Raw genomic sequence first — 11949 nt, 5'->3', positions numbered from 1 at the left:
CTGTGGTGAACTTACAAATCCCATGAGCCACTGCCAGACTCCGACAGCCGCGGGTATGACTTCCGGAGGCAGATGCATGATGGGCTTTGTGGTTTTACCGCAGCCACAGTGCCGAAGTTTGCCTGCCCCTGGTCTAGGGTATCTGGGAAAAGGTCTTCTACTGACCTGATCCGTGCTCCTGCAGGCTCCAAGATCGGCACCCACAGCCCCTGCGCTTTGCCGGTCGGAAACCCCCGGACATCATCACGGGCCCATAGTTCTGCATTAGACGCAAGGACGCCAAGGGACAACCCACAAGCCGGAGCGTAGGGGGGACAAGTTGAGCACCAACTGCTGGGGGAGCGGGGATCAGGTAAAACTGCTTTACCCAACACCCTTCACCTAAACGAGCATTTAACCCTTGCAGTGCGGACGCAGCCCCCTGCAAGGGGAGTGGGGGGTTTTTCTCCCCCGGAGATAGGCTTTAACACACCAAAGACTTTACAATAAGGAAATATTTGTATGCATATGTCAGGTAAGAAATTTATTCCACAAGCTCCTCCTTCGTCTCTGGAACAGGTTGCATCTGAAGCAGCTTTTCTATGGTGCTGACTTGTCTGGAGGTGACGAAGACGCTGGCTACGGCTTCAAACAGAAGGAAATATTTCAGTCGGCTGAACACCGGCTTGGTGAAGGATATCATTTCCCGCACGACAGTCCTCTTCATTCGAGTCCGTAGCTCACTGGCAGAAACAATACAAAACATACTCCGTTATGGAGATGGCAATTCCAGCAAATCTAGAAATATACAGGATTGTACGGCTACAAGACAGACATTCATCGGCAGAAAGTACAAAGAAATATGTAATAAAGAGAATTATTGTCCACATACGCTAAAGCAGTGACTGCATCCAAACGACGAGCCGACTTTGTTACATTGCCTTCCCACCGACTTTGTTACATTGCCTTCCCACCGACTTTGTTACATTGCCTTCCCAATAGGCAGCTGAATTGTCACCGTGAAAAGATTCACACTATGGGATGTGGGATTCCTGCGGCAGGATCCATTCCAAACTCCAAGTAATCCTATCGCATGCGATTACATGCGGACTGCCGCTTACAGATGCGGCCGCTGTCACCCGGTCATTAGCTTGAACCCACTAAATGGGAGATTTGGGATTCCTGCCAAACTCCATAGTGTGAATGTTGCCTAAGTTTCTCTGCTTTACAGGCCCTGATGCAAAGTGCAAAAATTGACTTGATGTGAATAACATGCCATCAGTAATTAGCACGATTCCATGTTTTAACTGCACAAAAACAGCACAAATCACCCTCGTAGCTAGCTTGTGAATTACCATTTTTTTTAAAAGAAAAAAAAAAAAGCAAAAGCTTAGCCTTGCGCTGGGGCTACCCCCACACTGTAAGGGCTAAGTGCTCGTTTTGTCTAGAGGGCACAAATAAAGCAGTTTTACTAACCTGATCCTTAGTCCCTCGGTGGCCAGTGCTCACCTCTCGTCCCCTCACTTCTGGCTATGGAATGTCCCTCGGCGTCCACACGTCTATTGCAGGTCAATGGACCAGCATCAGAAGTGATGATGTCAGCGGTCATTAGACCACCAGAGCACCGCGGAGTAGAGGCTGTGAGGACCAGTCTAGCTGCCCAAATGGAGCCAGTGATACCGAGGATCAGGTAAGTAAATCTGCTTTATTTGAGCCCCCTAGACAAATGAGCACTTAACCCGTGCAGTGTGGGGGTAGCCCCAATGCAAGGGCAAGGTTTTGATTTTCCAGGAGTTTTCCTTTAACCGCTTGCTGTCTTCCCCGCTGCATATAAACGGAGGGATGGCTCGCTCTTGGATGTGGGTTGCTGTAAATAAATGTTTTGTTTTTTTTAACCTGCTGGCGCATGCACGAGCAGCCCACTGTAAAGATTTGTTAAACCTGGCGATGGCTGTTACGTGCAAGCGTCCAGGCAGCTATAGAGCCGCCCAATCACTTATATGGTGCGTGGGAATGTGCACCCCCCGCCGCTGGCTATCCCAGACTCTGCTGTTCCCCATGCAGGCCTGGGACCAGCATGTCAGGTCTGTGTACATTGATCAGAGGGGGATCAGCACACTTCCACCAGCTGAGTTCCCCTCTGATCACTTAAAGCAGAAATTAATTACATCACTTCCTGTTTCAGTGTGTCATTTCACTCCGTTGTTCCCCATGGAGGCCTAGGACCGGCATGTCGGGTCTGTGTACATTGATCAGAGGGAGATCAGCACACTTCCATTGGCCGAGTTCCCCTCCGATCACTTAAAGCGGAAATTAATTCCATCACTTCCTGTTTCAGTGTGTCATTTCACTCCGTTGTTCCCCATGCAGGCCCAGGACTGGCATGTCAGGTCTGTGTACATTGATCAGAGGGAGATCAGCACACTTCCAGTGGCTGATCTTCCTTCCTTCCAACTACTAAAAGCGGAAATTATTACATCACTTCCTGTTTCAGTGTGTCATTTCTCCAGATCCTGTAGCCAGAGAAGAAGCTGGTGAAGCAGACGTCTTTTGAAGTCATACCGTTAACCTAATGGGACTAGTGATGATACGACAGTCTGGCAAAGGAGGTATGGGGACATGTTAGGCAGTGTATTGGTGGTCTGTTATTGTAAAATAACTCATTATCTAAGAGCTTATAGATACAATAATAAGGGGAATGAACGTCAATGGTCCCGGGGCAATCACATGGAGAATAACTATGGCTCCCATTCGATGGACCATGAACCAACCCCCAGCACATGGCATATACACTATGACTGTGGGTTAGTGTGAAACTTTAAAACATTACATGCTGCATCCATTCTAACAAAGTTGGCTTTTATGAGAAGATCAGAACGTATGGATGTGTGTATGGATAATATAGAGGTGGACTGTACGTGCAAGACCAAGATGGATTGCACTGCTACAACGGGTGAGCTGTCCGATCACACAGTCCCCTACTCGATGGTCCTTCTGCAGTGCTTTAGACACCATCTCAACACACTTTCTGTGGGTGTGTTAATGCTGATCCATCACGTAATAACAGTCATCTTCTAATCAACCATCCTCCTTGCTGTCCTATAGGCTTAATGGCTTCAAACTGCAGTTACCTGTGTGTTGCCCCAGGCTCCCTTTGGCAGCTGATACCGGTCCACTTCGACAACCACATGGTCAGTGGCCAAAGACACACCTTCCCTTTTGGAGGATAACAAGTGATGTCTGCTAGAGCAGTGGTAAGGTACCAGCCGCTGAAGTCAGCCACCATTTATATTGTATAAAGCGTTTGTTCCCCAGTAAAGACAGGTCCTCTTTAAAGACACATCAGGGATTTATTAGACTTGTCACTAGTTTGACAGATCTAAACCCAGAAGTGCTCACACATGCTCATTGATGAGGTTAGGAATGGATGTTCCCCATCTCCATTCTGATAATGCTCATAGAGGAGCCAGACAGCCATACTTACATCGGTATTGCCATTAAATTGAGGAAAGCAGCCAGAAGAATTGGAGCCACGCCACCCATAAACACCCCAACGTAGCCGCCCCTCGTCATGGCACACATAGGACAGTTCAATGAACCTGCAAATTAAGCCAGTTAAAATTCTTAGTACATCGCATGATAAAGAGTTACAACAACCGACTGACTAACTACAATACAGCAGTGATTCTAGAACTGAAGTGCCACACCGTGATTTCAACACCCAATGCGTTTCGGGGGCTGCGGGCCCTGAAAAGCATCGTGCTTGTAAACAGTCTGTCATTGGAATAAACTTGTATATGGGCTCTCCAGCTCTGCGCTCTACCTTCCACCTCATAGCCGTGGGTGGAACCCAAGCTGAAAGCTCTGCAATAGGCTGGCCTCACAAAATAACGTCCTAGGGTACCAAGGCAGCTCCTGCACAGGCCCAGAGTTTGTGAACGTAGCCAGCCTAAGGCAGGAAGTCCTTTACTGGCAGGATCAAAGGGTAAAAAGTGAAGAAAAAAAAGCCTGCAATGGAATCCAAAGCAATCCAGGATTTTTGTATGGGGGGGGAGGGGGCTTGATACACTTTTCATTTCTTAGTTTTAAATGCAACTAGCAGAGGTATTTGAATTTGATTTGGTATCATGTTCCTGACATTTCCTGCACAGCAGCACTCATACTAGGAGAGGGAGACCAGCTTTGCAGCCAGTCAGGTGTACTGTATGCAGATGTGAAACTGCTAACTTAAGTAGAGGGATGGTCTCAATAGTCTTCTGTTGCTCCATGACTGTCCACTTGGAGGCTGAGCGCGGAAAGGTGACCAGGCTGTACTGCATGACTTCAAGCACCACAACTCAGGCCACCAAGCTGGCTCTGTTGTCTGTGCAAACTAGCGATGCACCAATACCAATACTAGTATCGGTATTGGTGCCGATACTGAGTATTTGGGCAAATACAAGTACTCAGCCAAATGCTCCGATACTTATCGCCGATACTGGGACATTCGGTCAGAGGGAGATTTCCTCTGACAGGCAGTGCCACGAGGGAACATGGAGCGGGTAATAACTCGCCACCCGGCTTCCTGATTGGCCGGGAAGCCGGCTCCATGCTATTTGGCACCTCAAATCAGATTGGCTGGAAAGCCAGCTTCTCAGCCAATCAGCAGGGAGCCGGCTTCCTGGGCAATCAAGAAGCCAGGCGGCGTGTCATTACCCGCTGCCTGGCTTCCTGATTGCTCGGGAAGCCGGCTCCCTGCTAGTGGAAGTACCAGTATCGGTACATCAGTACTCATACTCGATACTGAAAATCCGATATCGGTGCATTCCTGCTTTAATGATAACAATACACATGATTGATATAAAGTATACAATTTTATAAGTGTAAGTTTGCTATGAATTATGGATTGCTACTGAGTCCTGAGCCTATGAATAATTCTGGAACAATCGCTGGGACTGCTTTACCAAAAATACACCCCGTTTCCACCTCTATTGTCTACAGCCTTCCAGTACTGTGCTGATGCCATGTCACAAGCCCCTCCCCTCCAACACAGGCTGCTCATTCAGACTAATGTAAATGAGGTCTCCTGTGTGTCCACAGCACCCTTTAATGGTAGCCGGGAATAAACGGTTCACCGAATAGTGATTCAAGGGCAAAGCAGGCCACATTGATAGAAGCAGAACTTATTGTTTCGCAAAGGTAACCTATCATATTGGCAGGTTTGAGAGAGTGCATAATATATACTAAAAGTGCAGCCTATCAAAAACATTTTTAAAAAGTAGTATTTGTTTTGCCAGCATTACTCACCGCGCTCAAGCACTGGCCCTCTCCCCCCACCCCACATCTAATTCCTCTCCTGGCTCTTCCAGGCTGAATGACACCCAGTGTCATTCAACCTGCTTTCTGTGAGCCCAGGGTGTCACGGACATACCCCCTAGGGGTGTGTCATCTCACCGGCCATGGCAGCTGTCATATTAATATTCTGACAGAATTAAATTACATTAGAATGGAGGGGGAAAAGAAACATGTTTACAGCATTAATGTCATCACAAACCTTGAATGAGGGGCTGGGTTACGAGCACCTCATAATAGATATTAGTGAACACGAAGGGGACTACAGTTACTGGCAAGAAAGTCAGGTAACGTTTCCTGATCTTCAGCGCTCCTCGGAATAAGTTGTTAGCCATCACGCCGCACACAATAGAATTCGTACTGACCAGCGAAGATCCATACTCAAAGAACAACCTGCAAAGGGATTACTAGAGTTAAGGCCGCTCTGTTGTGCAAATGAAAAAGGAAATAAAAGGTATCCCTGCAAAGAAGAAGCTCATTACCCCTCCCCCAGCCCACACCACCGGACACTGCTCTATTATAAAGAAATTGTTGTAAATTGGACTTACAGCCAAATTGTTTTCCCCCCCCCCAATTTCCTGTCACTTTCAGTCCGGGTAGAAGGGGTGCATCTCCCCACCAGAAATACCCATGTCATGCAATAGAAACCAAAACCCCTTACCACTCGCCTAGAACCACCCCTTACCAAACCTAGAAAGCAGTATATAACCATAGAGGTTGTGGTGAGTAGAGACTAAAGCAGGGGTAGCCAAACTCCGGCCCTCCAGCTGTGGTGAAACTACAAATCCCATGATGCATCTCTCTCCAGGAGTCATGTCTGTGGCTGCGAGAATCTTGCAATACCTCATGGGATTTGTAGTTCCACCACAGCTGGAGGGCCGCAGTTTGGCTAACCCTGGACTAAAGGAATCCAAAAGCCCTCCTTGACTGTACCTGTTAAAGTAAAATAAAGCTTTGATACAGAAAAATTGGTATTTTCTAAAACACTTAAACCCCGGGGGCAGTTACTGGCCCACTTCTCCCTTTTTCTTCAAATACAGGTCCTCTTTAATCAGCAGAATGAGAGTGGTGCAGATGTTACTTACTGTTCAAACCTAGGGAGTTTTGTATAGTTCTGCTGTAGAAACTGGACAATGGGGGGAATCTGCTGCTTTGCAGAAGTTTGGTCTGTTCGGCTGTCACCTTGTTCTTCCATGTTGTCACCCTGAAATGAACAGAGATGGTGATTATGTTGAATGACTGACAAATCATTCATAAAATGACAATACTCAAACCATACACATATGTAATATACACCGATCAGCCATAATGTGATGGCCACCAGTCTATTATTAGTAGGTCCCCCTTGTTCTGACCCATTGAGACATGGCTTCCCCTAGACCTCTGAAGGTATGCTGTGGTATCTGGCACCAAGCCGTCAGTAACAGATCCTTTAAGTCCTGTAAGTTGTGAGGTGATCGGCCTCCATGGATCGGATTTGTTTTTCCAGCACATCCCACAGATGATCGATTGGATTGAGATCTGGAGAATTTGGAGGCCAAGTCAACACCTGAAACTCGTTGTTGGGTTCCTCAAACCATTCCTGAACCATGTTTGCAGTGTGGCAGGGCGCATTATCCTGCTGAAAGAGGCCACTGCCATCAGGGAATACCGTTTCCATGAAGGGGTGTACTTGGTCAGCAACAATGTTTAGGTCGGTGGTACGTATCAGAGTAACATCCACATGAGTGGCAGGACCCGAGGTTCCACAGCAAAACATTGCCCAAAGCATCACACTGCCTCCACCGGCTTGTCTTTAACAATAAATGTTCTTGCTTTCAGTTAGGGATTTTTACATCAGAGCGCAGCAATATCGTTGGTGTGTGGTGGTGCTGAAACTGCAGCCTGTGGTTTGTCAGGCAGCCCATTCAAATAGTACATTTATGGCACTGCCTTAGACCGGGCTGGTGTAATGTGGCCCTTAAAAGAGAACAGTGTCAAACCTCTTTTTTGGCTTTAGTTCTCTTTTGGGTCACAGGAGGACATTTACTAATGTCCTCCTGTGACCCAAAACTCAACAAATAGCAGGCTATTGCCCACTATATGCTGACAGCGTGGAGCCACGCTGCGGCGGGGAAAGATCCCAACAATATTGTTGGGATCCAACCCGCCACCTGATTGACAGCTGGCTTTGCCCCTCCCAGTCAGTGCTAGAGGAATCCCTATGGGGAGCGATGAATCGCCTTTAAAGTGACATTAAACCCTCAGATTTTTTAACATAAACCAATATTGTAATGTGCGCCTTACTGTAATCCATGGTTGTTTCCCTTCTCTTTGCTGCTCTTCCTTTTAAATCTGTATCTGTTCTCATGCTGGGGGAGAACTTCCCTTTGCAGCTGTGCAGGAAGTGTGCCTCTTCTAGTAGTGCTGGCTCAGGTTGTGAACCTTCACACAAACACCATGTATCCATTTCAGAGACACGGCAGTCTGCTGCAAAACAGAAGTTCTGCCCAGCATGAGAAGAGATACAGATTTAAAAGGAAGAGCAGCAAAGAGAAGGGAAACTACCATGGATTACAGTAAGGCGCACATTACAGTATTGTTTTATGTTAAAAAATCTGAGGGTTTAATGTCACTTTAATGTTTTGTTTTTTTCCAATAAGGGAGGCTGAAATGTCTGCAAAAAAAGGACTGTCGCCAGATCATTTATTTCTACAACAATCTTCCCATAAGGTTATATGTGCATTTTATATATTTTATTCATGTTATTTACCTGTAAAAGCTTCCCTTGTGTAGACTTCCAACAACCCTGAGACTTCTGCTGGGTGCCACCATCTTGGATGGGATATCAGCAGCCAGAGCAGACTCAGATTTTGGAGGTCTGTAGCTAATGACTCTGCAGACAGTTGGCTACTTCTGCGCACTGTGCGCTTCAGCATGCGCTGACCCCGCTCTGTCATTTCACGTGGCCTACCACTTCGTGGCTGAGTTGCTGTTGTTCCCAGTTGCTTCCACTTTGTTATAATACCACTAACAGGTGACCGCAGAATAATTACTAGCAAGGAAATTTCACAGATGGACTTATTTCACAGGTGTATCTGTAAAAAATAAGTCAAGGCAACTAGACTTGCTTTATTTTTCTTGAAGACATTTCACTGGCCATCCAACCAGCTTTCTCAATTCGGAATGACCTGTACAAAAATTATCTGGGAATAAATATGGTGAATGTCACAATCAGGCATTGATTGCATAATTGGAGTCTAGGAGGTGTTATTAACCTGCGCAGAGAGAGGTGTTAAACAGCATTGTATGTGGCAGAGTAGCAGACAATAGATGTCTCGCCCCCTCTCCCACCTCTAGTCAAGCTTTCCCCATTTTTACATAAATGGCCTCTTTCACACCAGTCCTCCTCCCTGTCTAGGATGCGTACTTGACTGTCCTCTAAGGAGTGATCTTTTTCCTTTAGATGTAGGTACACTGCTGAATCCTGACCAGAGGGTTTGGCTCTTCTATTCTGTGCCATACGCTGGTGTAGCTGCTCTTTCGTTTCACCGACAATTCTGAGCACTCCTCACTGCACTGGACTGCATACACAATGTTGTTCATCTTGTGTTTTGGCGTTGGGTCTTTTGGGTGAACCAGTTGTTGCCTCGGTGTATTGCTGGGTTTAAAGCAGACAGGGATGTGATGGTTTTTAAAAATCCTTCTGAGTTTCTCAGACACCCCAGCTACATATTGGATAACCAAATTCTTCTGTTTGTCATGCTTTTCACCCTCACTGGTACTCTCTGCATTCTTTCCTCTTCTCTTCAGACATATTCCTTCTCTGCAGACTTATAGCACAGGTGGCAACCAATTACAGTACCAAGCTTGGATTCACTGAGCTCCTGAGAGCGACCCATTCCTTCACAAATGTTTATAGAAGCGTCTGCATGCCGAGGTGCGTGATTTTAGACACCCGTTGCCATGGAGGTGATTGGAACACCTGAAGCCAATGATATGGAGGTGATAGATAGGAGAGATGGATATAGATAGATAGATAGGAGAGATGGATATAGATAGATAGGAGGGATGGATATAGATAGATAGGAGGGATGGATATAGATAGGTAGATAGATAGATATATCTATAGATATAAATCTTTAATTTTTTTTAAATTAGGGGAAAAAAGTTATTTTACCTTTTTTTAGAAAATATTTTGGAAAAAAATTGGTTCTAGTTTCCATTTTCCATTTCATGTGTTGCTAAGTGTCCCTTCTTCGTTGCTTTTCTTTACCATGATGTAAATCCTAATATGCTTCTCAATATTTTGTTTTCATAAGTAAATGCCCATTTTATCACTCGTGCACGATTCTTTGTCGATTTGCATTGAGGCATTTTAGTACGTCTATTGCTATTATTTTCATGGCCATGATGAAATCAGTGTAAGTCAGTAACCAAAGATTATCGTGCAAGTTATAACTACTTCACATCACAACCCATGGCAAGTCTCCATTAGGAAGCCACTTGGCATCAGCATCATGCTGTCCCTTCAAGAGGAGCTGCCGTTCCTTGACACATCTTACCATTCCATATGCCATTCACTCCAGCTGTGGCTTCATTGACCCCACCGCCATCACCCTTCCTTCACCAGTGCACCCATTCCCATGCTGTCGCTGCCTTGTAGAGTTAATCCTCAAGTCTACAGAATACACTGAGTGGCCAGATTATTATGACCACCTGACGTTTGTAGTAGACATGTGCGATTCGTTCCGAATCGAAATTCGGACGAATTTTCGGACATTCGGACATTCGGATGTATCCGAATTCCGAATTACAGACATAACGAATGCAAACGAATCCGAATTTCCATTTCCGAAATTCGGTAGCGTTCGCACGAACGTTCGTTTCGTTTTCTGTTCTTATTCGTTTCGTTCGTTGGAGCAAAGTGACATTAGAGAAGGAGAAAAATTTTTTTTCCCCCTCAAATGTCACTTTTGCTGCAAACGAACGAAACGAATAAGAAACGAATAAGAACAGAAAACGAAACGAATGTTCGCACTAACGCTACCGAATTTCGTCCGAATTCCGAATCCGAATTGACTTTCACACCCGAATCCTGAAAAACGAAATAACACAAATCCGAATTTAAAACGAAACGAAACGAATTTTTTGGCAGTGCACATGTCTAGTTTGTAGGCAAATTAGCTATAATTATATACAGGTGAAACTCAAATAATTAGAATATCGTGCAAAAGTTCATTTATTTCACTAATGCAACTTAAAAGGTGAAACTAATATATGAGATAGACTCATTACATGCAAAGCAAGATAATTGAAGCCGTGATTTGTCATAATTGTGATGATTATGGCTTACACCTCATGAAAACCCCAAGAACCCCAAATCCACAATCTCAGAAAATTTTTGTCAGTGTGGGCAGGTGCCAAGTCCTGCTGGAAAATGAAGTCAGCATCCCCATAGAGCTCGTCTGCGGAAGAAAGCATGAAGTGCTCCAAAATCTCCTGGTAGACGGCTGCGTTGCATTAGTGAAATAAATGAACTTTTGCACGATATTCTAATTTTCCGAGTTTCACCTGTGTAACACGGCATATATCGTCTTTTTACCTTTATGCTATGTATAGCATGTATAGGTATATGTGGGCTTAGTAACGCACTGGACTCTGGGCTTAGTAACGCACTGGACTCTGGGCTTAGTAACGCACTGGACTCTGGGCTTAGTAACGCACTGGACTCTGGGCTTAGTAACGCACTGGACTCTGGGCTTAGTAACGCACTGGACTCTGGGCTTAGTAACGCAATGGACTCTGGGCTTAGTAACGCAATGGACTCTGGGCTTAGTAACGCACTGGACTCTGGGCTGAGTAACGCAATGGACTCTGGGCTTAGTAACGCACTGGACTCTGGGCTTAGTAACGTACTGGATTCTGGGCTTAGTAACGCACTGGACTCTGGGCTTAGTAACGTACTGGGCTTAGTAACATACTGGACTCTGGTAGGGCTGCAACAACTAATCGACATAATCGATTATAATCGATGATTAAAAAAGTTGTCAACTTTTTCAATCATCGATTAATCGGCTTCTGGTTAGTTGGCCCTGTTCACGCGCCGCACCTCCTCCCCACCTCACGCTCGCGCTGCCAGACCCAACTACATCCACACTCCACATGCCGCACCCCCTCCCTGCCTCACGCTCACCGCCCTCCCACATCCACGATCGGCACAGGGACGCGGGGAGAAGAAGTAAGGAGGAGCAGGTGTGGGGGGATGACAATCGCCGATAGACAGGCCCTATCTCAGAAGCAAGTTGCTGGAAGACTGCTCAGGTAAGCCTGCACTCCCCCCCACATGGTGCTCTACAATGTATAGCTGGGATTTGTATTCCTCTATGGCTGATGGTAAATGGTGATGTATATTATACAGAGGACTACAAATCCCAGCAATAGTACATTATACACTATATGTATAATGTACTATTGCTGGGATTTGTTGTACTCCTCTATAGCTGGTGATATTCTGCACTGCACTGTATAGAGGACTACAAAACCCAGCAATAGTACATTATACAGCGCAATGCAGAATACCGCCAGCTATATTGTATTGCTGGAATTTGTTGTATTCCTATATAGCTAGTGGTATTCTGCATTGCGCTGTATAATGTA

The 11949-nt window shown here is 45.7% G+C and overlaps 1 protein-coding gene across 1 annotated transcript; it reads right to left on the bottom strand.

Moving 5' to 3' along the window:
* Positions 1-523: 523 nt before the first annotated feature.
* TMEM126A (transmembrane protein 126A) lies at positions 524-6901 on the bottom strand. The gene is made up of 5 exons (XM_018567527.1): positions 6860-6901; positions 6396-6514; positions 5513-5703; positions 3464-3578; positions 524-722 (listed from the first exon to the last, which is right to left on the bottom strand). The coding sequence occupies exons 1-5, from the start codon at positions 6899-6901 to the stop codon at positions 524-526; spliced, it is 666 nt and encodes a 221-aa protein (XP_018423029.1).
* Positions 6902-11949: the final 5048 nt, after the last annotated feature.

The sequence above is a fragment of the Nanorana parkeri genome, unplaced genomic scaffold (assembly GCF_000935625.1).
Source record: "Nanorana parkeri isolate BGI_ZX_2015 unplaced genomic scaffold, ASM93562v1 scaffold1057, whole genome shotgun sequence".
NCBI classification, from domain to species: domain Eukaryota; kingdom Metazoa; phylum Chordata; class Amphibia; order Anura; family Dicroglossidae; genus Nanorana; species Nanorana parkeri.
Note: the sequence above shows the minus strand (reverse complement) of the source record. Positions and strands in the feature narration are given on the sequence as shown.